The following is a 26,101-nucleotide window of genomic DNA, read 5'->3' as shown; positions in this document are numbered from 1 at the left end:
GTTGGGTTCTCGGTTGGACTCGGTGAATTTGAAGGTCTTTTCCAACCCAAGCGACTGGGTGGTTCTGCTCTAGCCGTTCTCTGTGGCTCTGTGTGTGTTGAGCTCTCAGAGGGGCTCGTCCCGGGTGTTGGTTTGAGCTGCAGCGAGCTGTCCCACAGGACCTCACACACAGGGACATGGACACACTGTTATTTCTGTGTCTGTGTTTTCAGTCAGGGCCCTGCCAGGGCTGTTTCCATAGGAGTTCTGCTCTGTTCCGGATCCAGGGCCGGTCTAACGCGCTGTTTCTGTTGTTAGATTATCCAGGAGGAGGACTAGCAGTCTCAAACAGATTCCCTCTGTGCGGTATTCTCAACGACTCCGAAATAAGGAAAACCTGGAACTAATCAGGGCTGAGGCCAAACAAGTCTCTCCACCTCAGCGTGTGACAAGATCCCAGGCTGCGACATCTGCTAAAAGCTCAGAGATCCTTCCCGAGGCCCTTCCTGTCCAGCCAGCAGAAGGGAAGGTTCCCTTAGTAGAAATTGATGTCAGCAGTCGCGTTAGTGCTGAGCTGCACCTCCAGAAGAGCGCGTCTAAGCCAGCAGAGCAGCTCTCCTCAACCATCCTCTTGAGCTCAGAGGATGGTTCTCCAGAGAAAAGCCAGGTTGCCAAATCGCCGCCTGTGCCGGCGACCCCTGAGCCGATGGTGCCTCGTACCCCCGAGGCAAAGCAGGTTGCGTCTAAGCTGAAGACAGCAAAGGCAGCTAATACCACAGTCATTCTAAGCGAAGAGCCTGGGCTGGAGGAGGCAGATGATTCTGCTCAGGTACAAGAGGGGCCTGATAAGGAGCCTTCCCAGCGCATGAGGGAGAGCCCAGGGACTCCGACAGGCGCCAGGCTGAGCCGTCGCTCGGTGCGCAGAAGCCTGATGGGTAAAACTTCCATGACTCGCAGAACCTCCTTGGCAGAGAAATACTCACTGGCCAGCAAGAGGGAAAGTATGATCCGGAAATCGATCACCAGGACGATGGTCAAGAGGAAGACAGCTCACAAGTCATCCGTGTCCTCCAGTCACATGGATGGTGAGTTTGAGTGTCACCAGATGGGTTTGCTTGGCACCTTTCCTGCTCTTTTTGTTGATCTGCTGCTTTTCACTGCTGAAGGAAAACAATGTTATGGGGCTAATTCTTCAGTGTGGGTGCAGCAGCTGATCTGCCCAGGCTAGAGAAGCTGCAGTGAAGCCTGGGGGTTCTACCTGCCTTTCTAGAGACCTTATGAGTAGAGAAACCCAGGTAACTGTGTGAGTTCATGGCCTGTGAATCCAGCCTTGTAAATCAACTGGGAGAACAGTCTTATGTCTTCTGAGTTTCTGTGGTGGCAGCTGCTCAGGAGGGTTATGGGTTGTCACAAAGGCCTGTCTGTTTTCTGGTAAGTGAGGTGGCTATCACAAAGTCACTGCTCTTTAAACAGAACCTGGCTGCTAGTTCTAGAGCTTCTCTTTTGGGAATTTTAAAGCAGAACTTTGTAAATTTATTAAGTCTTCCAAACCTTTACAGCTTGCAACAGAGGCAGGTTTTGGTGAATGACAAACTGATTTAAATCAAGCTGAGGGAAAGAAGTGGCCAGTAAATGGTGGACTGGTAACTGGCTGCTGAAGTGCAGGAGATGCAGGTGAACCTTCTCCACGCACTCTGATGTTGAGGAGAGACTGCTGGTTTGCACAGTGTATTTCCTTGTTTGAAGGGAGGACTAACGCAGCTGCAGTCACATCACTGTTAGGTGCTCAGCTGCAGTGCTCCAGCTGTCAGGGATTTTTGCTGAATGCAACTGACTTTTCTTGAAGAGTCACCCCCCCATTTTCTGTAGGAGGATATATTTGGAGAAGCGCTTTAGTGGGTTTTTTCCATACCAGTGTAACTGTTCCAGTTGGATGTTTTTCCAGCCCCAGAGCACTGCAGTTCCCAGTACAGGGTTTCCTGTGCTGTTAACAGGCCAGTGTGGAGTGGCTGTGGAAGCTTCTAAGCAGAGTGTTGAGGGTTCCCTCAGTAAAAATGGAAACTGTAGGAAAGTCTTTTCCTCTGTAATTTTGAAGAGGCGCTGAAGTAGCTTTATCTACCCAGTTTAAATGATCAGTCTGTATTGTCCAGATCTGGATTACCTGGGAGGTTTAAGGAAGGCTTTATTTCTTCCCTCTGCACTGCTTGCCACAATTCTTCCTCTGCCTAGTCAAAACTTCCAGGTGTGAGAGAGGAACTGAGACGTGGGCAGCTCCAGTTGAGCCTGTTAATGCTTGAATACCCAGAGCATGTTAATTGACTGCAGAGTGTGTCAGCCACATCTCTGCTGAGCAGATCCTGCACTGGACACGGGTGCAGCAGGTGTGTGTTTGCTCCCCTCCACGCCATCCACAGTGGCAGTGTGGGAGCAGACACTGTGCTTGCACGCTCTGACTGTGCAGTCTGCCCCTGTGTGCTCCACTCGGGATGAAGCTGCGTCGCCTTCTTAATTATTAACAGCAGTTTCCGGCTGTGCTGGTACTTAAAAGCTAGCTACCATGGAGCCAGCTGGATCGCTTAGCAGGAAGCAGCTCTCTGACTGTAAATAATGCTGGGTTTAACTGCTGTTAATATCTGGATATGGCCCTGCAAAATGAGTCTAAGCCCAAACATAGTCGCTCTTAATGTAAGCTCATTGAACAGCACTTTGAGCTCATCTATAATTGAAAATGTCTGTTTTCTTGTATTAAAATTGCAGGCAGTGTTTTCTCTAGTGCTACTTTGGGTACACTCAGCCACCCTTACTTGCAGCAGCACGCTTTGGGTTGCAGGCAGCACCCCAGGAGGCAGAGCAGAGGCCTCCACAACAGTCTGGAGAGAACTTCACGCCTACCAAGAGCCTTGGCCGGCACCTGTATGTTACAGCTCTGGCATTTTTTTCTTTCCCTGCAGCCTCCAGCTCTGGAGAGATGCCAGAAGGTGAAGAAACAGTTCTCAAAACTGGGTGAGACTACTTTAAGATATTTCTTTATCCTTAATATCCTGCTTGAAGGATTTTTTTTACAGTGCCATTCCTGGTATAAAATGCACCAGTTTCCCAATTTTCTTGATGTTACTAAACATGACTGCCTTTTTTCTTTTCTAGGCCTCTTCCTGAACCTTGTACCCCTTCCAAGATGGTAAGATTTGAACAGAGAGATTAAAAGCATTTCTGTTTGTATGGATTTTTAAGCAAAAAGTATTGAATCCACCTCTCATTGGTTATTGGGGCATTAGGGAGCTCTGGCTGCTGATCGCCGGGCTCGGTCAGCCTGCTGCGTGGCACTTGAATAAAGAAGGCACGGAGCACTCGGCTCGTGTACGTGCACGAGCCCATCCATAGCCTCCCCCGTTCTGATACACGGGCTGAAGAAACTCTGAGATGGTCGAGTCCATTTTAATCCCAATGTTCCAAAATCGACAGAACAAAACCCAGTACAGTTTAGTTTGGAAAATGAACACGTGTGACCCAAAGCCTGGTTTAGATGCAGGTAGAGGTGTTCTGTCAGTACAGAGTTACAATCTCAGGTGCTTTCAAAACCAAGGCTAGCTTTCACTAGAAAATAGCATTCTCTGTCATTTTGCATAAATACATTTAAATGTAAATGATGGACTGAAGCACACCAGTGCTGGACACCGGCCTTGGTATCGCTGGCATTCAGAGTTGATTCCTGCTTTCAGGCTTTTGCTTCTTAGCCTCTTGCTAGAGATCAGTTATATGAAAATTCAATCCTGAATCTATACAGATAAATAACCTTATTATCTTTCAGGGAAGTTGTTTTCAGTTGGACAGTTTGTACACTATTACTACTTCTGTATTTTTAAAGCTTCTTTTGACCTTTTTGTTAGTCCTTCAGGTTATTCAAAGCTTGTCAGTTTGTCTTAAGACAACCACAGAAATTTGGAAATATCATTCAGGTCAAAACGTATCCCTCTACAATTGTTGCTGCCTTTGAGGAAGAAATCCCAGGATTATGTCAGTGTTTTGTCCAGAATAATTTTCAGTAAGCAACAACTGAATTAATGGAGTGGAGCTCTGTGGCTTTAAGCACTTCTATAGGCAAGGACAGGCTCGTGCATGCTTTTATGGCTGTGCTTGTCAGGAATTCTGCAAACATTCAGATAAACTCAGTTTTTCTAGTGCCTCTGAATTTTTAGCTTGCTTGAGTTACAATTGTAGAAAAGCTTAAAGGGAAAATGGGGAGAAGAGAAAAATGAACAGTGCTTTGCTAATCTTTGAATAGAGGACTTGTATCTCTTGTTTCTGTACCCTGGTGAAGTTATAACTCCAGTCTAGCCCATGCAGAGTATTTGATCCATCCTTGATCCTCACTTTTTCTTTCTGTACCACTGCTGTTGGGAGTGGGAGCTTGTAGCCTGTCCCGTTCTCAGCCTGTCTCACCGGGTTGCCTTACCCTGTCTATCTCTCTGTCCATCAGCAGTTTTCTCAGCAAACCAAACATGGTCAGTTTCTGCCAGAGACTTCCCTCCGGAGCTGTGAGCAGCGTGAAAATGCGGTGACTTGGCAGCCTTCTCAAACCAGAGAATATCTTTGTCTATAGGAACATATAAAGACAGTACCTGTCTGCATGCTGATACATTAAAGGTCAAATTCTTCTCAGGCCTGAGCTCAAATTAATTAATACATGTCATTCTGTTGAGCTACAAGCTGCTTCCAACACCTTGCCTTAGGAGAGGACCCTACAGGAGCATTTGGGGAGGATAACGTCTCCATACTTCTTTTTTCTTCCCCAATCCTTTGTGTCTGCCAGCCTACACGCTGCCAGCATGGGTTTGGGAACGGAACTAATGCTCACGTTGCTAACAGAGTGGGGATTTCAAAAGCCATTGCTTGCTCTCATGGGCATATAAACCCATTATCACAACAGAAATAATTTTCTGTCGGTGTAAGTGCAGAGGCAGCAAACAGCCGTGCATGTTGCATCCATAACAAACAGATGCATCAAGGAAATGGGCTGTTTGTTTTTGCTGTCTCCCTGTTGGTCCATTCATCACCGCTAAGTAAAATGAGTGCTGCCACACTCTGCCAGAAGTCCAGCAAGCACTAACAGATTTCCAACTTGAAATGCTTTGTCCTTAATAGTTGATGAGTTTGTTCAGTTTAAGCAGTGCGTCCCTCATTGCAGATACTTGTGTTCTGTCCGTGTCTGTGCTTCTAGTGATGACACGACATCAAGGAATTTACCACCTTGTGTCCTGAGGTATTTTCGCAGCTGGAGGTTAGGGCTTCACTCTGGGTACTGGTACCAATACGTTGCACCATGCGTGCGGTTTTGCATTCTCTGCTAATATTGCAGGCAGCATCCTCGTCAGAATGACATCATGATTTGAAACAGTAATTGACTGTTTCTGTGAGAATTGTGCTGAAACCCATGTGCTTTTCCTACAGAATCCCCAGAGTCCGCGAATGTCGCTTCGCTCGCAAACAGTCAGCAGAAACGAAGAGCCCCAGGAGACGAGCAGCAACGGTAGCTTCCAGAGGATTTTTGTTGCAGAATTTTTAAAAGTCATCACTTTGGGAGGCTGACTGGGAAGTTTGAAAGATTGGATAATTAATTTGAGAGCCCAGTTTGAAAGACTAATATAGTTTTTGACAAGCAAGGATTTTTTTCAGGAAATTAGCAGTTAGGAAATTTGGTGCTGGGGTTATTTTCCACCCTGGGAAGCACATGGAAATAGATGTAATGAAGATGGAGGGATGAGTGTTCTCCAGGTTATGGGAGGCCTGGCTGAACCCCATTTCTGAAGCAAGCAGTTGCTCTGTAACTGCAGAACACAATGGCAATACTGGTGCCAGCCTCACACCACAGATGACTTTAGACAGCTTTGCTTTAATTTGTATTTCTAGGTTTGAATGGCGCTGTGTGGTTGCTTGCTGAAAGGAAGCAAGGTCCTGCTGTGCATAATTCATGGCAGGTTTTTTTTGCTATTTAGTGAGCTGCTAAATCTGTTGTCTGGTTTCAAATCTGTGTTGAAGGGATTTTTTTTTCTACTAGAGCTAATTGTGTAACTATATTTTCATTCAGAAAGCAACTTAAATAAGAATGTGGAGACCCAGGAACCACCCCAGAGTGCCAGGTATGTTCATAGAATCATTTTGGTTGGAAGGTGCCTCTGGAGATCTGTAAGTCCAGTTCAAAGCAGGTTCAACACTCAAATGTTTTGTGACTATGAAACTTCTGCAATAAGTTTTCTCTGCCTCTATGAAAAGAGGATTTAATTTGTATCTTCTATCATATTATAATTTTTTTATTGGCTAGCTACCTGTGCATACACAAATATCTTTTCAGCAAGGATAGTTTTATGACCTTTTTTTAACCCTGACTTTGAGACAATCAGGAGGATTTGCCATGTATGATGGACTGTATTTTTCTGACAGGAGAAAGCCCAGTTACAAGAGAGCTGTGGATGATCGCTATGACAGTCAGCAAGCAGCAGATGGAGGGCTTTCTCCTCCGAGAAGGAAGACTCCATCCCCCACCTTTCCAGCCAGCAAAGTAAGATCCTTGTCACCCTGATGTACTTCACCAAGAGCCGTTTCTTACGCTCCTAAGGGTAACTTCTGGTATTCCTCTCGTAGGTTGTTCGTCCTTTTAAAACGTTTTTGCACACTGTGCAGAAGAACCAGCTCCTCATGACACCAAGCTCTGTGGGGAGAAATGGAGTCATAAAATCTTTTATCAGATACAACACTCCTCTCCAGTCTGATCCCAAGGTAAGAGAAGACTCTGTTGTAAGCTAGTACGTGATGGTCTGAGGAGTGTCTAAGTTAAAACACAGATGTGAAAGAATCTTTTCAACCCATATTAAACTAAGAAGTTTGCAGGCAGATGCCTGTACCTAAGCACTACCACAGTGAACTTGACAGCATCACAGAGGAAGCACCTGTACCCAAACAGGGTAGTTGTTTTGGTAGATGGGATTTGAGATCTGGTTCTAGATTTCCAAGGGGAGTTGGTTTTCCCTGTGTTCTGCTTGCACAGGGCAATTTGATCCTACATCATGATCATTTAATTGCATAGGCTGGACTTGCAGTAGGAATACTGATGGGCAGCCTTTGCTCTTACCTGATCTGCATTTAGATTTTGTATTGAACTGGGAAGAGAAGTCAGTGTTCAAGGAAAAGCAGGTTTCAATCACTGTGCTGTAGTCCCTGTTCCAGACTAGCTCTGACAGTGTCAGACAAGTACAAGGGTGTAGCTTCAGGGATGTACCCAGGGACATGCTAGAAGCTGGCGTGCAAAGCACAGGTTGCTGATACTTCTAATACCCAACAACTTGCCTGCAAAATAAGGTACTTCTAGGGCTTGTTTTCACTTGCAGGAGAGTTGGGGAGGGAGAGGAGGGCATGCTGCAGAAACTGGTTTTCCTGCATCTAGCTTTTATCTGGCCGCCTAATATCAGAGCTTCTTTGTTTTGCTTAAAGCTGTCACAGTTGTACTGTGCAGAGTCTTGCTGTGCTCCAGCAGATGGGAGTCTGCCATCAGGAAGCAGTGAAGGATTCGAGCTTCAGTCTCACTGGTGCTCCTGCTGACGTTGGTGTCTGTATTGGCAAAGGAGCTGATATGGGAAGAACTTCCTGACTAGTGCATCCTTTGTTGCTGTCAGTTTGCTGAATGTTATGTTTTAGGTTTCCTTGCAGGGTGGGCAACTTCCTCTCAGGACTTTTTCCTTGTTGGGGCTAAACATAACTAAATAGCACCAGAGTGATAAGATAGAATAATTAGTTTTAAACTAGCCAGTTTGGATACTAATAACACAAACCATTGGACCCTAGCATAAGATAATCACTGGAATATTTTGCCTGCTTATCAATGAGTTTGTACTAAGACCAGGCCTGTTGTAATTAGGCATCTGTAGTATCAGATCTGGCATTAAATTAGTTTGACTCAATCGATTTGCTGTGACTGGTGACGGTGGGATCTTGCTCTTTAATTGACAGTACTTGGGCTGAGTTAGCTGGACCGTTTGGAAAACGGGACAAATGCCCGGCGTTTCTGTCTAGATGACGTACGGGGCTGACTGTGTGCTTGAAACAGGCTGTGAGCACTGCAAATGGTGGTGGTTTACCATGAGATAAAGCTTTGTGGGAAGCAGAGATGCCAGTGGGAGCTCTGAGTTTGAAGCAGGGTGTTTCCTAGAGCACTGTCTGTCCCTGCACTCGCTGCAGGAAGGCAGTGTCATTGCCAAGCAGTAGCGCTGCCTTTTTGGTTCTTTTTACCAAAATAAGTTCCAGTGCTGTCTGTCTGCTATCTCTGCAGAAGCTGCCTGGACTTCAGGAGCTGATGCTTCTGTTTCAACTTCCCAGCTTCTGCTCTTGCTTGTTAATTTCAAGATTAACAGCCTTGTTTTCCATCACATCTGTTCCCAAACATCCATGACAGCTCTGTGTCAGTCTCCTTACCATCCTTTGGTTCTGGCTGCAGTTCCTTGATGTTACTTCTGGACCCTTAATTAACCTGAGCAAATTGAGGTAGACAGAAGCCCTGGCAGGGTGGGTATAATCACATTTCAATCCACCTCAGGAAAAGGAGAGACAGAAGCTAGAGACTCTGAGGAAAAAGCAAGAAGCTGAGCAGCTGAGAAAACAAAAACTGGAGGAAGAAAAGAAACGGCGGCTAGAAGAGGCAAGGCTGTGAGTATTGCTTTATGCCTTGTCTGGAGCTGTTCTCCCTGCACCTGTAGGTCCCTATACCGAGGTCTTTTATCTTGCAGAGTCCATACATGCAGCAATAATTCTTGCTGGCTTGCTCTCACACTGCAAAGACAGCATTTGTTCTCATAGTACCTGTCTAGAATGCTAATAAAAAGTTAACTATCCTAGCTCACTGCTGCTTCAGCTTTTCATAAGTCCTCTGTCTCAGGTAGAGCCTAAATATTTTGCTAATGTTTAAACGAATGGTGTATTTGGTTCATTGAATTTCCTGCTGTCCAAGAGCTGTGTCTGTTGTATCTGAGTTGGAAGGAACTCATCTAGCTGGACTACAATGATGAAGTTGGGCTGTGTCCTGTAGGAAGCGGGAGGAGCGCCTGCGCAAAGTGTTGCAAGCTCGGGAACGGGCAGAGCAGATAGAGGAAGAGAGGAAAAGGCGTATTGAGCAGAAGATAGCTCTGTTTGATGAGAAGACTGAGAAGGTAAGGCCCAGCATACCTATGGGTTTGTTTTTTTTTTTTTTGGAAAATAAATAATCTATTGAGGTAGATGATGCCACGAGTGTGCTTTCCAGAAAGAGAGGAACTGAGGCTGCTGATATTTAGAGAATAAACTGGAAAAAGGTTGAATAAAGATCTTTCCAGAAACTTGCTGGTTCTGAGCCACTGCATTTTTCTTGGTTACAGCAAATGGCAACCCTTATTTTCCGGAATTATCAGTCTAAATTGGCTTTATTAAGGCTCTGTTAGTCAGATGAGAGAAGAACTTTGGGTAGATAAAGCCAGCCTAATGACCCTGAGGCTTTATCTGCTTGAAGTTGTTCTCCCATCTGACTAATAGATGAAGAGGTGAAAATAAAACTTATTTCCTCCAGACTCTTTCTTGTATCTGAGCCTTTCAGACAATTTGCACACATGACCATAGCAGTCATTTGTCTGCTGTAATTATCTCCATCTGCTTTTCTTATTTCATGGTTCTCAGAATATATTCTGATGGCTTTTGTGGTATTAGACATATAAATACCAGAATAGGATCAGCTCTTCCTGTGGAGATGTAAGAGAAAGTAATTTCCCTAAATATTACCTTTTTAAAATAAAGCACAGGTTCCATTGGCTCCTGGTGGCAAAAAAGGAACCTTTAGCCCCATGAGAGGGTGGGAGCTCTGCATCTTTGAGATTTACTGCTGTGATATTTCATGTGCACAGAGAACTGTCCCACCTGAGACTTAGGTATTCAGCTATTGACGTGTGTGTCTTAGGTGCGGGAAGAAAGGTTGGCAGAAGAGAAGATAAAAAAGAAGGCAGCTGCCAGGAAAATGGAAGAAGCAGAGGCCCGGCGCAGGCATGATGAAGAGGCCAGAAGACAAAAAGCACTGCAGCAGGTCTGTGCTGGAGCCTACCCTCTCCTCCTGTGAGCAGTTAGAGTGGCTGCAATCTGCCACAGTCTTTGTAAGCAAGGAGTCCAGTGGGAGTACTCACACGAACCAACTGAGAGAAAATTCCTGTGGCAGAGAGGCTTTGTCCTTAAAGCTCTCCAGGGTGTTGTGCTTCCTGCTTCCTCTGGCAATATACTGTGAGCTCTTAGTGGTGGTTGTGACCCACGTTTCTTCCGCAGTTCTGGACAGATTCTTTGTAAAGACCTTAATTTGTGGATTGGCAAGTGTTACAGTCTCTCGGTTAAACCTGTCTGTCTGAGATCCGGAGCGTGGTGGCCCTTTGGGGTACAGTGTGGGCAGGGAAAGGCCAGCATTGAAATAGCTGGAGAGATGGTGCCCCTACCCCGAGAGCACTGGGACTTTAGCCCTGAGTTGTTTCCCTGCTGTGTGTTGATAGATGCTAGAGACGTGGGTCAAATAAGATGTTCCTGCTCCTTTATTCTGGAGCCTTTTACTGTACGATGTAAGGTGAGTAATTGCCTTGTTGGGCTTACCAGGAGGAGGAGGAACGTCGGCACAAAGAGCTAATACAGAAGAGGAAAGAAGAGGAGCAGGAACGTGCCAGGAAGATTGCGGAGCAGAGGCAGGCAGAACAGGAGAGAGAGAAACAGCTGGCTGCAGAGAGAGAGCTGGAGAGGAAGAAGGAGCAGGAGAGGATCCAGGCAGAAAAGTAAGACAATATCTATTTATGTGCTAAATTCTGTACTGGGTCTTTGAAAAGAAGCAGGAACAGAGGGCTCTAGTGAAAGGCTCAAGCAGTGAAGAGCTACTTTGTGCTGTCAGCGCAACTCTGGACCGTCAGGGGTACTGGGCTGCCAAGAAGAAATTCTGGTCTTTAATGTAGGAAGTATGGTGGGGAGTGCCCTGACAGGCTGTGAGAAAAAGAGGGGTTTGCAGCAGGCACTGGATGGGAGGGTACCCCCACGTAGTTCTGAGAGTAATGATCTCTGTTGCTTTGGTTCTCAGGCTACGTGAGCAGCAGCAGAAGGCTGCTCACCTGCAGAAAGAAGTGTTGGCTGCTAAAGAGCTCTACAAGGAGACAGAAGATAAAGAAGTAAGTACTTCTGGTAGATGGGTAGAGCCACATGGATCTGACTTCAGCAGCTGTTACTGTTAGGAGCAGCTGAGCTGTGAAGCCATCAGGAGCCCCGATGAGTGAGTTGCTGCACTTCTGACCTTGAGCCCACCAAAGGTGCTTTTACCTCGAGTCTGTTCTCTGTCCGTTCAGAAGCTGTGCTCACCCTCTGTAGATGGCAGCAGCACAAGAAGAAAGGACAGATAACACACACATTGAAGTGAGGTTTTTGACTTTCCCCCTTTCTGTACCCAGGGGTATCTGTACCTCTCTTGATATCAAACAGTAATTAATCCCAGACTTTTCAGAAGCGACATCTCTATTTCCCATGTGTGCCACCTTCAGCAGAACCACAAGTACAGGTTGTAGACTTGGTCAGGTTACTTTCTGCAAGGGTCATGCCAGCACAGCTTAACCAAGCAGGTGGCTTTGCTTGTGGTGTTCAAGAGGGAACTTCTGATGCTTTGGCAGTCCTTGCTGTTTGAATGAAGCAAGTGCAGCTGGATAGGCTCAGGTTTTCACTGAGCTCACAGCATGCATTTTCACTGGAGCAGCGTTAAAGTCTCAGTGTTTCTCAGGTTGGAATATCCCTTCAGAAGGATTTGCACACAGTAATTGCCGGGAATTGGCAGCAAACCCTTTGCTATTTGGACTGCTGCTTTTTGGTTTATGTGAGATCTGGGACAACTTGCACTTTCAAGACAATTTGTGAGAAAGAACAGAAGGCTGGAATAGTTGATTGGAAATTGTGCAGCATTTGCCTGAAATAATTGTCACTCCACTTAGCAGAGCTGTGGTGTTAGCACTCTGACAGCAAGTTGTCCAGCTGCCTTCATGAAGTGAATTCCTTGGTGGGATCCCTGTGTGCCCAGCCAGCCCCTCACCCTCGGTTGGCTGGTGGTAGACGCGTGTACAACTAGTCCTGCCGCTCAGGGTGGGTGGGATTTGTTTCACTGGATTTTAGATGCCTATTGGTTGAGTTATCACCCTCTTGATTTCCTTTAGATTCAGTTTTTCATTCAGGGGGTGAGATTCTTTTGACCCGTTTGGGACAGTTGCTGTACAATGGGATGACTTGGCCTCTAAAAATACTATTTATTAGTCTAAAAGGAGGCTAGGATCAGTAGCATAAACTCTTCCATCTGCAGATGGTCAGCTGGTTTCTAATGTTTATATCCTGAAGATAAACTCAGTAGCAGGTTTTTCAAAGCATGAGGTCATCTCATTGTCAGAGGAAGGCAGCTAATGCTCCCAAATGGGAAGGTTAATTTGATTGTGCCACTTTGAGGAAAGCTCAAGCTGTTGCATTGCATTTGTTCACTGTCTGCACTGTGTCCAAAGGGCTCTTTAGCATCACAAGCAACAAAGACTTGCAGTTAGATGCTTAGATATTTATTTTTTGCATATCAAAAAAATCATCCCTGTATTAAGAGTGTAGCTTAGTTGATAAGATTAATTCACTTGTGACGTCGGCTTGCCAGCAGGAAGAGCAGAGGCTAGCAGAGACGAAGAAGCAGGAGCAAGAAGAGGAGAAACTGCTAGAGGAGCAAAACACTAAAGATGTAGCCCAAACACAGCACCTAGAAAAACAAGAGGTAATTCTGCTCTCTCTGGTGAAATTTCTTTAAGGGATGACGTCAGAGAACTTTGATTCCAGCACTGACGTGCTGTTTCAATGGGCAGTTTTACCCTCTGCTTTTTATATTCCCTTTCAATAATGAAGGGATTCTGTAAACTTTTTTCCCCTGGTTATCTGAGGTTGACTCCTTGTGGCTTTGAGTATTTAAATGACTTTTGGGGAGTGAAAAGGAGGGAAAGGAAGCAGCAAGTATTTGCCAGGGTTTTCTTGCTGTCAGGATAAGGCAGTGGCTGTTAAAGTTGCCTTGCCTTTTGAAGCTGCTCCTCTTTCAATACTGGATGAACCTCACAGCAAAAGAGAGGCTGAAATAATGTTCTTTGACTTCCAAGTTGGAAGCAGCCACAGGATGGCAGCAGAGTCTGTGGAATAGTGTGGCAGTTGGGCCTCGCTACTGTTGGAGCTTGAGAAAAACCTGTAGGTGAACGTCTGTGTCTTGGACATTGAACACAAATATATGGATTTCTGTCCTTGCAAAGTTATGTATTTTAATCTTGAAATGCAGCAACAGTGAAATATGAGTTCACGTTAATGGACACAAAGCCATGTAGGCAGCCCCTTATGGGGAGGAAAATCTGTTTCCACCTCTCTAGAAACGTGTTTCATGGTTGGTGACATTTGCAGTTTTAAGTTTTTCTTCATCTCTTGCATTTCTCAGTCATGCTGTCCCCATAAAAATTACAATACAGTTTGTCTTGAGCTGTGACATGCATATTCTCTATGTGGTAATAGTTTAATGTTACTAAACAAGCCCAGAAGTTTGGTTGCAGAGTATTTAGAGCGCGTGACTCGGCTCTGGTTTTGAGGATGTAACAACTCCATCTAAGCCTTGCTTGGATTAAACGGAACTGCTGTGTGTATATTAAATGCATCTATTGCTGGCTTATTCATGTCATATGTAGCTAATTAAGCAGCCTAATTAAACAGGAGAAGGCCATGCAAAGTCATAATTGGGTCAAAACTTTAGAACTTGGGTTGACTTTAGAGCTGCCAGATTTCAGGTTGTGCAGTGATGCAATAAACAGGAAGTGGAATATTGAGCTATTCTAATGCACGAGTGTCCCGGTGCAGCTCGGAAGCGCCGCTGCATCTAACGCCTGTGGAACATGTTTGTCTTGTAGAATTCACCTGCCTGCAGTTCATACCAGATGACTCCACAGGGCCCGAAAGAGCCAAAGGTCCCCACGATAAATCCAAACAACTATGGCTTGGATCTGAACAGCGATGACTCTACTGATGACGAAAGCCAACCTCGCAAGCCCATCCCTGCTCGGGCCACTGGTATGTGTCAGCAGGTTGATTGATATCTGGCCTGACATCCCCCAGCAAACCCCGCTGCAGCTTTGCTCCAATGGATAGTAAGACCTGGTGTAAGATTTTGTGCAGTTCCTCCTACTTGTGCACAGTAGTTAAAAGTCCTCATCTCCAGTAGCATGGCTGGAGTGCTGAGTCAGGGGCTCCTCTACCACTTGGGAATCTTCTTGCCACAATGCTGGGGAACAAATTCTCTTTTAAACTGCATTAACAGAGCTGCTAGTGTCACTTTGGCACTGTGAAAGGAATAATTATGAACTAGTGCTCTGGCCTTGAGCCTGCCTGACAATGATTTGGCTTTAAAAAGCAAAGCAATGCCAGATGTCATGGACCAGGTTTCAGACCAGCTGTTGTTCTGGTTTTGAAATACTCAGTTCTGTGATTTCGTATTCCCCCTATCCCAGGGGAGCCAAGAAGCTGTGGGGAAAATAACGGTATCAGTAGGAAGAAAAACTGAGAAGCCTTGCCTCTTGCAAACTTACTCTAGTTCTGGGACAGAATTCAGTACATGCAATATTTGCCCTCCAAGTGATCTACAATGAATCTGTAGGCTTAAGCAGGGTGCTTTAATACATCCGATGCTGCAGGATTTCTCCCATTTGTGCTCTCGGTGTGATTAGGGATGAGGAGAGCAGGGACACGTTGTGTACAAACAGCCTGCGCAGCAATTTCAATTAAAAAAATTAATGAAAATGTAATCTTTTGTTTCTGCAGGGAATCAGCTTAGCCAAGCTGTAATCCACCAGTACTACAACCCTCCCAACACTGACGCGCTCTTTGGGGTGATCGCGAGCCCCAAGCTGGAGGACATCTTTTACAAAAGCAAACCGCGCTACTTCAAGCGCACGAGCTCTGCGGTGTGGAGCTCCCCGCCCTTCCCAGCTGCCAAATCGGGTCTGGCTCTGCCCTGCAGCCTTAAGAAGTACTGAGGTGGGCAGTGGCTGTTTCTTGTGGAGCGGTGGGTGTGCATTTCTGTCTCTCTAGGTGAGAAAAGAGTCACTGTATCTGTAAATCTTTAGGTATTAGCATTGAATAAATGTCAGCTCTTACTGGGCCTCTTGCATTTTCAGTTTTCAGGGCTTATTTTCTCACTGTTAGGCACAACAGCAAGCTCTTGGGAGATGCTGTCTCGGAAGGATGCATCTCCATTCACCCTTATCTTTAAGATGGTAAAGATTTAGACCTTTAGGTCTTGGGAGTGCATCACCTAAAGCTGTATGACCCTCCCCTCTTCAGCCAAGCAGCCCTGGCAGTAGCTGCCAGCAGCAGACGAACGCTGTGTCTGTCCCTGCCCGCCTCACGGCTGGAGCCAGAGAACGTGTACAGCTAAGGACCACTGCACACATCTTGGGTGAAGTCCAAATATGCTCTATAGGTGTTCTCCAGAAGCAAGATATTAGCAGGTGTGGTCTCCATAATCTCCTTTGAATTGCCCAGCGATTCCATTGTGTCATTTTTCAGCAATAACTTCATGCCCACACCAAGTGCAATGATGTGCACAAGCTGGATTGGTAGTGATGTTACCACAGCTCAGGCTGAAACACCCTGAGGGTTTTATTGACCTTTCTTCAGCTGTTGGAGGGAGACATGGCCCTCCGTGTAACCGGGTCTCCAGGAGCACCCGGAGCAGTGTAAGCAGGCTTTGTAGTTCTAGGCTTCGTTAAGAGAAACTGTACAAAGGTTCTGATAGGGTTTTGTTTCCCTAGTTTAAGTTCCATGTCTGCGGCATAGATTGGATTGAAAGAATGAGTTGAACCTTAATCTCTGTCTTTCTCTTTTCTCCCCCTGGCTGTTTCATTTGTTCAGCATCAGAGCTGGTTTTATTTCTAGGCCTGTTTTGCACTTCATGTTCAATGAGACAGTGTCAAATGGACTGTTAACGGCAAAATATTAGCTCAGAATTTCAGTTTGAAGAGCACTTGGTGTTTTAGTCATTCTTTTACACCAGACACTTGTGTTTCTCTGCAACAAGCTCCTCTATGGAGAGTAGAGGTCTCAGGAGAACAGAATTACTGGAAGATTTTAAGGGAAACAGTTACATTGGTCTCTGTAGGTTGTTGTGGAAGTCTTGTCTTCTGCAAATTAGGCAACCTATGTGGATCTTACCTCAGATTCCTCTTTTTCTTGTGGCTTGATTTGTTCTAAAGATGGGTGAGTGTTCATGGCTGCAATTTCAGTGAGCAGAAGACTGAAGAACGCTGTTTCTGTGTACCTACCACTCGGTTCTTAAAAAACCAAACCCAGCACTGTACGGAGATTGTACAATGTGTAAGGAGACTTTTATCTTTCCTTGTGCATGTAGTTAATGAACTGTTTGCAAGCAAATGTCTTTGAAATGATGTGGGGTTTTATATTTAAATCCATTGACTGCTCGATGCTATGCTATTGATCCATGTTTGTATCTGCGAGACGATTGTACTTCGATAGATGCTCTGTAGATTGAGTTTTGTATCTTAGAACGACCGTAACCTTTTTGTACGAAAGCTGGCTGAAATGGCAAAAACTTTGAAGCTGAATGCTATTTTGAATGTCTGACAGTTTGATAAAAGTGGTTAAATCATCTCCTCTGGGCTTCTCTTCTGGGCCATCATGGCTTTTACGAGCAAAATTACAGTATTTTGGGATCTGTCCTTTTGAGTTGCTTTTTGCGCTGTTTCCTTAAGATGGGAAAGTTCTGTCCAGGAAGAACCTCATAACTCCTGCTGCAGTGGGAAATATTTGTGCTTTGGTAACCCTGCAGGACTTGCTGACTAGTTTTACTTCTTTTGTTTCTGGAGATTGGAAGAGGGAAAGTTTGGCATGATGACATATTCCCAGAAATCTTTGCTAAGGAATACATGACTTGAATTCATCTTGAACCAACCCACCTCCCTGTAATTCACTACTTGGGTAACTTCAGAAAATATTCAGAGTCGCTGCCAGCAGGTGGAGCGAGAACTTCAGCCACAGTGTGTAACCAGAGCCCTGGTGTTTAAACCCACACACAAAACCACAAGTGGAAATCACAGGAAATTACAACCTCAAGATCTTAAGATATTTTCACTCTTGATTTCAGGTATTTCTTTTAACATTTATTCCTCCTTGTCCGGACAGCCCTTCCTGAGCTCCAGGTGCACGTGCTTTCTGGAAGGGTCTGGCTGGAGGTCGGTGCCTGACCCTGAGCTGGGGAACGGCTCTCAAGGAGAGTCCTGTCCTGCCTGTGAGCTGAATTTCAGTGAATGTTCCACTGGCAGATTTTTCACTCCTGAGCAGACAGTCTTCACCATAAAACCCCAGTTCTGTTGCTGTTGTGCAGGGCAGATTCCTGGTTGCATGCAGAGATAATTCCACCCCCAGGTCTGATCAGCTCTTGTATTCTGTTGCCTGTTCTGACTTACAGAAAATGTGATGAAAGCACAGGTGACAGAATGGCGAGATCCACCTAACCTGTCACAGCAGCTGGTGCCCAGCAGATACCGAGAAACAGGGCAGCCATAAAACAGTATTTCCCAATATATTGTCTTTTCTAGACTGATACAGTTTCCCTGGAGTCACAAAAAAATAACTGGAGCCAAATGATAACAAACAGAAAAATGGGATCGCTACCACGTGGTAAACTTGTGATCCTTTAAAGTTAGTTGAGGTCTCAAACCTAAAACTGCTCCAAGAAAGAACAAGTGAAAACAAAGATGTTTCTTCCTGAGAAACAATCTGACCTCACCCTGGACCTCCTAGGCTCTCAGGAATGTAAGTGCCCTTGGGATACTGGAATCATTTCCAGTACCTACCGGTTCATTGCAAGTTACTGACAAGTCCAAAAAACTAAAGAGGGCTGGGGAGTGGTTAATATTGTCTCTTTAATCATGACGAGCATTGGATACCTTGTGAAAAAGGAACACAAACAGACAAACAAAAGGTCGAGATGGCAGAATCTGGGCCAAGAGCAAAGCCACGTCCAGCCTTCCAGGCCCACTGAAGCTTAGTAACAATGGTAAAATCCAGCACCGGGATTTTGCCAAGAGCTGTTACTTGCAATGGTGAGGCCGATTCTGCCCTCAAAGCAAACGCTCACAGTGCCAATTCTGAGCCATTTCACCCTTATTTTATACAACCGATCGCAACAAAATTACCTGTGATTTTTGCTTCTGTCAAATGCTTCAGACTCATCCTGAACGTAAGCGGAGTGGGACGGCATCTTGCAAACCAGGTGTGTAGATAAAGCAGCTGGCCCCTCTAAGCTACGCTGTCGTGGTTCAGCTTTGTTTAGAACAATTTAAACAAGGAAGATGGGGACTTTTCTTACCATGTCTCCTCAGCAGTGTGTGATCAGGACTAGGAATGTGAAGCAGGACCTCTCAGCACATCCTCAGGAGTGACATTTCAAAGTGTTTCTTCCAGGTTTGTTTTCAGGTGGGATCCCAATGCTATTTGGGTTCAGAGGCGCTGAAAATCTAGAAAAAAAGAAAAAAAAACCAAACTAGTTTCAAGCAAATAAAGCTATTAAAAATAGCTTTTAAGTGTAAGAGCTTGGCATCCCAGACAAAGCCTCACTGCAGTGTGGTTCCTGTTACCTCTGCACATCTACACATGACTCTGGCATTCCCTGTACGATGTTAAACATCTGAGTATCCTTTGGCATTAAATCTAGTGTGTGAGGTGTTCTGCAACTGTTCTTGCTGCATAACGCCTTTCTCAGCCCTTCCTTGGAGGATCTGGCTCTGTCCAAGGAGATCAGCCCTGTCCAAGGTAGCCTGGGACTTGCTTTGGCACTAAACCACCAGAAACGTGGCGAGATTGCAGCTGTGATGGGAAACAGGCCAAGAGCAGGAAGGTTTGAACAAAATGGGCCACCCTAGAAGCTGTCTGGGTGTAAAGCTGAGGCGAAGCACGCAGACCTTGGGCAAAGAGCAGTGCCATGGGCCTGGATCAGGGGCTGCATCCCTCAAAGGGGTTGGCAGAGATTTGGGAGAGGACTCTCCATGAAGATCTGAAGGTGAGTCTGTCATCTCCCCCCATTGGAGTGACAGTGGGGAGAAACTGCGTGTCCTGGTGAAATCAGTTCTAATTTCTGCTCCGAACTTCCCATTTCCAAATGCCAAGAGCATTTTCTCCACATCACCTGCTGCTGCCTCTGAGTCCAGGTGGCTGCCTCTGCTCTGAGGCACTTGTTTGCTCTGCACAAAACACCGGATCCTGGAACAGCAAACAAAGGAACAATCCCTCAGTGGCAGGTCAAGCCAGATTCTGCTGCTGCTTGCCTTGAGAACACCATGTCTGTAAAGCCTTTTTCTGCATGCCTTTAGCCTCAAATGCTCATTTATAAAACAGTTGTGGGTCTTTGTGTCCTGTAGGAAGGTGAAGTTATGAGTTCATCTCATGGAGGGATGTGGCTTCAGAGTTACCTTCTGGATGAAGCCTCAGACCCACAGCCTTTGTACCCAGGACTAGTGTCTTGCAGCCTGGGAGCTGTGGATGATGAATAACCTGCAGGATGCCAGAAAACAACAGACAAAATGGTTGCAAAAGAGTACAAGTTGTGTGCACCTGGAAACAAAATAAGAAATAAAAGTAAATTAAAAAAAATTAAGTTTAGCTTAACAAAGTGATAATCAGATGGGTAACGCTGCCAGAAATCCTCCTTAGGGAGGGAGGGAGAAGGGCTATTGGTGTGTGTGCTTCCCCTCCCGGACAGGTTACGTGGTTGTGGAATCACAGGAAGTGTGGAATAGTGCATGAGGATCAGCTGTGCTCAAAATGGCCTCACTGTTGTGGGAATAAACCCCTTCCTGGGCTCAGTTTGGAGTTGTGCCCCTCTCCCAGCATCCTCGGTGCTGTCACTGAACACAAGAGCTTTATTTCCAGGGACCCTTCCACAGAGCAGGAGCGGGAAGGATTCCTAGAAACGAAAATAAATCCCTGGGGATGTGGTTACAGAGCGTCTCCAGCATTTTCTCCAGCCTGTGCTGCAGGGAACTTCCTGTGTTCCAGATGTGCCCCCTGTCACCAGGCACCCCTGAAAGAGCTCGGCACCCTCCCTTCACGTGTTGCGACAGGCAGGCTGAGCGCGGTGGCACCGTCCCGCAGCGCTGGTGTGTCCCTGCACTGGGAACGGGGTGTTTAGTGGCACAAAGATAATGATGGGATGTGTACGCCATGAAAGGATGTGCTCCCCTCCCCTTCATCACAGACCTTGTTAAGCTGCTTGCCACTAATTGAGGCAAATCTGAAATTAATACTCTTTTAGAACAGAATTAGAGACAATCTTTGTTTCAGACCAGAAGAACATGAACAAAATACCTCATTTTCAGAAGCATCCTTGTTCACTCCCAGTGGGATCAGCTCCAGGGATGCAAAAACCAGGACAAGCTCCTGCCAGGACAGCTGGTGGTAAAACCTCCCTGGAGCTTTTCACACTGAATTCCTTAAACTCGCAGCTTAGAGACTGAACAGCCACAGGACAAACCGTGGACTGAGCCTTGTCCTGGGGATCCTGCAACGCTCGTCATTGTGCTCTCGGGTGGCTGGACCCCCAAAGATCCGGGCTGGGTGGGGGACTGTGTGGCGCCATGTCCCTGCCTGGGCCACTTCCTTATTGTGTCAACAGCCAACTGCTTCTTTCTTTTAAAGCATGGTGAATAAAGAAGGAAAATGAAGCCGAGCAGCTAATCAGATCCCTTGGAGCTCCCAGCACAGTTCTTGCAGCTCTCCTGTGGTCCTGCCATATGCAGTCTGACGGTTCCTGCCAGGCTCTGCTTGCTAAACATCACAGCTGGCTCCCAGCTAAACAGAACCCATTTTCTAAGCAAATAGGAAAGTAAAACCCCTCTCTCCTTCTCTGGAATCCTCTGCCAAGAAATTCCATGCATCCCTGTCCCAAACCGCACTTTGCTCGCTTGTTTTTGTGGACATCCTCAAAACCTGGTGAAGGAGTTTTCTGTACCCTGAGAATTGCTGACTGTCATCTAGACGTGCTGGAGCACAAACCAGAGAAGCCTTTGGTCTCCTAATTTAAATTGGAAAAATAACCCAAAGCAAACAGAGCCAGCACTGAGGGGAAGAGTACAAAAGCAGGAAAGGATAAGGAGCCCGCCTGGCTGCCAGCTAGCAGAGTGAGATCTGTGACTCAAGAACCAGCCACGTGTGCTCAGTGTTGCTTCCGCTGGCCAACAGGCCTTTCATTTTTACCTTAAAAACATGCTTTGCCTTTTTAAGGTGAGGTGTGACACTGTGGTGTTGTTCCAAAGATTATCAACCTCTGATTCAGCTGCCAGTTCGGAGTTCACAGAGGCAATTTCTCCGTCCCTCAGCTGCGCACGCTTGGCTGGGAGCAGCTGGAAAGCTGCAGGGAAGCAGCTATTAGAGATGTTCTTTTTTAATGTGTGGTTATTTTCATTCATGCATCAGCCTACTCTTTTATATATTTCTGGGCCACAGATCATGATACTTAAGAAGCCACATTAATCCCTGCAGAACTGGAGTTACAGAAGAGAAGCGGGGAAAGCAACAAAAGAAGAATGATGCAAAAGAAGTAGCAGCATTTCTGCATGAAATCAGATCAGAGGCTGCAATAAATGAGCTTGAGAGCACCCCGGATGAACAGCCTGATGCGGTGTGTTGGCTGTTGACTTTGCAGTTCTGCACCTTGCAGGGATGGAGCAGCCTCGCCCCCCGCGCCGAGCTCCAAACCCCCCACGTCCCATCGCAATGTCAGCGCGAACTCTCGCTAACGCAGCACCACGTGCGCTGTTCCGGGTCCCACGGCAGCAGCTGGTGAAAGCAGAGGTCACCCACATTTTTCATCTGTCCACTCCATAAACAAGCGTGACCTGGACCCAATTTTAGCGCAGCTGCGTGACCCGCTGGGCCCACTCCTCCCGCTGCGTTGCGTAATTCCCCACATATATAGGCCAGGTCTTTGCGTGCGGTGGCAAAGGACGCTCGCTGGCCTTCACAGCTTAACACACAACAAACAGAAAATGCCATGCCCTACCGTGAAGGTGACTGTTGCTCTTCTCATCACCATGGTGCTCTGCAGCTCCCTTGGTAAGTTTTGCCGATTAAAAAAATATTGTTTTGAATTTTTAATATTTATTTTATAACCCTGAATTCACTGAACTTCTGCTCAGGCTGAACCTGAGCAAGTGGAAGGTTTGTTTATCACACTCGGCTTTGTCTCTCGTACTCCAGGAGCTGGCTCTGCTCACGAGATCGTCCCCAGTTTTCTTCAGACACTTCTTGAAGGCTCTGCTGAAGAGCTGCACACCGGGCCGATTTCTCATTATGAAGTTGATGATTTGACTAGAGCTGCTTTGACTGCGTTAAAGGAATGTATTGATGAGCTTCCCTCGGAGCACGTGAGGGCCCTCGTCAATCTGCTGGTAATTCATTCCTTTTGTTGTCATCAGTGTCGGGAACTGTGCAGCCTCGTACCAGCCTCTGGACAAAGAGCACCAAATACTTTCACTTAAGCATCCCTTGGCCGCAGGTTTGGTTATAACCAGCACAAAGCTCCCAAGGGCTGTGAGAGCTCGGTAAACAAAGGATGGGCTCCACGACAAATACAGGGATTTTTCTTGTTGGCCAGAATTTATGGAGATGCCAACTCCCCCTGTGGAAGAAGCACCTGCTTCATGCAGGTGTGTTTTTAGGAACAGAGCCAAGATGAAGGAAAACTTCCAGGTAACAGCAAGAAAGACTCTGGCACGTGTGACACTTGCTCTTTGTTAGTGATCGCACACGAACTCACGACGTACCGACCCGGTGAGCACCGGCCGGTGGGAGACGGAGCCTTTGTCCTCGGGCGAGTTCTGCCAGAGGTCACGAGCTCGGTCCGTGGCTCAGTCGTAGGTAAGGCCGGCTCAGCTCCGCAGCTCTGTGTTTTGGGATGCTACATTCACTGCTCTCACTTTCTGTTTCAGAAACTTGTTCGGGCAGAGGCTTAAATTGACAAAATATTTGACCCAGCTGCTGCCAACACTTCCCCATGACTTCCAGTTCCTCATATCCAAAGCCTTTGGGAAAACAACATCTATAGAAAATGGAGAAAATTGGACGCTGGCAGCTGTTTTTCTAAGCTCTGTGTGCCGAGTACGACGCCTGTCACCTTCCAGCCTATCTTAGATCTTATTTCTTTAAGTTCTAAATAAAATTCAGATGATGTTTTATAATTATTTCTGACATCTGTTTTTAGAAATAAGGGTCTTTTTTTCTCCTTATTGTTAGAAGAAGATGCTGTTTGTTTTGACAAAGTCTAAACACCAGCATTGTTATATATACAGACTCACCCACAACAAACACAGAAACAGACACAGACACACACATGGGTCAGCAACTTCATTCTGAATGACCTGAGGGAATCACCAAAGCCTCTGGTACAGCCCATGGTGGCCCTTCGGTCTGCTCGGGGCAGCGGTCCCGGCTGCGTCCCAGCCAGGCTCAGCACAGAAACCCTCCTGTGCCGCTCACAATCCTTATCCATACCAGAAACCTGTGGAAAACGGGGCATGTGGCTTTTCGGGGGGGAAATCTGAAAACAGTCCCCATCTGCAGCGAGCACCCAGCTCTTCTGGCATGGCCCAGGACACCCACACAGGAGAGTCTGCCCAGTGTCACCTGGGGAAAGGTCTCTCTCACCTTGATTTGTCAGGACAAACTCACAAAAGTGGCACCATAGAGAAAAAAACCTAAACCTCACGAACCGAGACCCCCCAGCAGCAAATTCTGCCTCTGACACCAGGCCCAGCTGGCTTCCCCCAGGGAAAAAACGGACATCAAGGGTCAGCTAGAAAATAAGACACGAAGCAGCAATTCCAGGTGTTCCAATGTCCATCCACATTTATTGTACGATCCCCACAGCCCAGGAGCGTACGGCTCCGGGATTAAACACACACATCCCAGCAGCTCTCTCCTTGTTGCAGAGCCCTGCAAGATGGATGTCCCCAGCTCCCCACCAGCTGGAAGACACGAGAACACATATGACACCAGGACCCCCATGATGTCACAATGCGCCTTTTCCTAAAGCTCCCGGGCAACTGATGCCACAACCTCTCCAGCCCTCGCTGCCTGCGCTCGCCCTCGCTGCCTGTCCTCGCCTTCACCGCCTGTCCTCGCCTTCACCGCCTGTCCTTGCCCTCGCCACGTGCCCTCGCAGCGTGTCCTCGCCGCGTGTCCTCGCCACGTGCCCTCGCCGTGCTCTGCAACCCAGAGCTGCCGCAGCCGACAAGCTCACTCGCACCCAGCCCCATGGCCGAGGTGGAGAAAGGTGAAGCGTCGCTGCTCCTCCCGGGGAGGTTTCACCCCAACCTCTCTCCGGAAGCCCCTCAGCAACTCTCCTGCTCTCCCTGTTGTCTTTGTAGGCACCTTCACCATGGATGGACCCTGGGTGGGGACATGGAGACCTCACCGCCCACGTGGACCTATCATGGCCCAGTTTAGCAACCCAGGACCCAAGTATTCCATCCCCGGGGCAACAGGTAAAAACCCCATTGCGAGGGAACGCCACATCCAAGTGCCTCCAGGGGACAAGCAGCCACAGCTCCGGTCCCCTTCACTTCAAGCCCCTGTGCTCTTGGTTGTGGCAAAGGCTCAGGCTGCACGTGGCAAAGCCCTGGGAAGGAGCTGCCCGACTCTGCTGAGCACGGAGGGGCCTTAGCGGGGCCGTAACCCTGAGGACACAGGAGGAAGCTTGTTCTGTGTCTTTGCTACCAACTTGCTGCTCCCAACTCATCCTTTTCTCCTCCTCCTCCTCTTTATCTTCTCCTTCTCCTCCTTCATCATCTCCTCTTCCACTATCATTCTGGGAGATAAAAGTACCACAGGAAGGGAATTTCTTGAGGCTGGCAACTCCAACTACTTCACGTAGAAACTACCTGTAGTGATGCAGCTGCAGGCAGGTGTCCTGTCACAGCCTTTCCTTCCCAGGTTACCTGGATCACCATCCCAGCAAAGCCAAAGCTCCTGCCTACAGCCTTCAAGGGTCCAAACGTTCCCTCGCAGAAAACTGCACTCCGGGTCCTTGTTATTATATCCAGGCCTCCATCACCAGGACTGGGAAGTATGTGGCTCCAGCACAGCCAATCTGTGGCCGTCCCAAGACAAAGACTGAGGTCACCCCTGGACCAAGTGAGTACCGTTTCTCCACCGCTTCTTCCCAGCGAGACAAGCCGTGTTGTTGCCCTCTGCTACTGGGCTTCAAAACCACCAGCTCAGCCCTGAAGAGGCTTCAGAGGCTCCCAGACAGAAAGAAAACAAACCTCCTCCTGACCTTCCTCTTTGGCTTGAGGAAAAACCCCCAGGTTCACTGCTTTTCTCCACTCTCCCCTGCCCCAGGTGACTATGACACCGACAACACCAACAAGCTCCTCTACAAACGCGCGCCAGCACCGTCCCTGGGGTGCCGGCTCAAGGAGGTCAGAGCCGACCACGGGGGGGAACGCGGCGCGGAGCTGCCCATGAGCCACATGTGGCAGAAGACAGAGGCGTGGGGAGGGACGTCCTTCCTGCTCCTCTCCCCACAGGACTCTCACACACTCTCTTCCCGTTCCCCTTCCAGGTCCTGGCACTTACACCCTGCCCAGGCTGGTGGGACCAAACACTGTCTACACCCGCGCCAGCCCCTGCTATTCCCTGCGAGGGAAGAGTAAGAGCAATGGCTTTTCTGAAGACCTGGCCAAGGTGAGCAATGCTCCTCTCCTCTCTGAAGCTCAGCTGCTCTCCTCGGGGCTGAAGGGCTCTGGTGCCCGCTGCAGCCTCTCGGAACACACACTTCTCTGCACCAGCAGCAAAAGCCAAGGAGCCACGGGTGCCCGGGCTCTCTGGCTGTCAGCCCCGGGAGAGGGACGGCTGTGCCCACACCTGCAGCCCCTCGCTCCCAACATCAACAGCTCTGGTGGGGCAAAGCCCGTCGGCACTGACAGGAACCTCCCCTCTCTGGGCAAGCGGCCTCTCTGCTGAGGAGCGGGAGCTGCCGCGT

General features: G+C 47.4%; 2 protein-coding genes across 2 annotated transcripts; both read left to right on the top strand.

Moving 5' to 3' along the window:
• Window positions 1-297: 297 nt before the first annotated feature.
• INCENP (inner centromere protein) lies at window positions 298-15,080 on the top strand (the record flags this gene model as incomplete). The annotated part of the gene is made up of 15 exons (XM_010171418.1): window positions 298-1,064; window positions 2,931-2,982; window positions 3,124-3,157; window positions 5,428-5,506; window positions 6,065-6,116; window positions 6,418-6,535; window positions 6,619-6,753; window positions 8,564-8,673; window positions 9,053-9,173; window positions 9,950-10,072; window positions 10,624-10,796; window positions 11,093-11,180; window positions 12,683-12,796; window positions 13,959-14,118; window positions 14,866-15,080. Coding segments are annotated over 15 exons (2,341 nt in total), but the record flags the coding sequence as incomplete, so codon positions are not given.
• A 9,416-nt stretch (window positions 15,081-24,496) lies between these two features.
• CIMAP1A (ciliary microtubule associated protein 1A) lies at window positions 24,497-25,803 on the top strand (the record flags this gene model as incomplete). The annotated part of the gene is made up of 4 exons (XM_029085823.1): window positions 24,497-24,602; window positions 25,051-25,251; window positions 25,459-25,554; window positions 25,676-25,803. Coding segments are annotated over exons 1-4 (531 nt in total), but the record flags the coding sequence as incomplete, so codon positions are not given.
• Between the last annotated feature and the right edge of the window lie 298 nt (window positions 25,804-26,101).

This window comes from Antrostomus carolinensis, unplaced genomic scaffold (assembly GCF_000700745.2).
Source record: "Antrostomus carolinensis isolate BGI_N321 unplaced genomic scaffold, ASM70074v2 scaffold36197, whole genome shotgun sequence".
NCBI classification, from domain to species: domain Eukaryota; kingdom Metazoa; phylum Chordata; class Aves; order Caprimulgiformes; family Caprimulgidae; genus Antrostomus; species Antrostomus carolinensis.
This window is presented reverse-complemented; position numbering and strand designations above follow the sequence as displayed.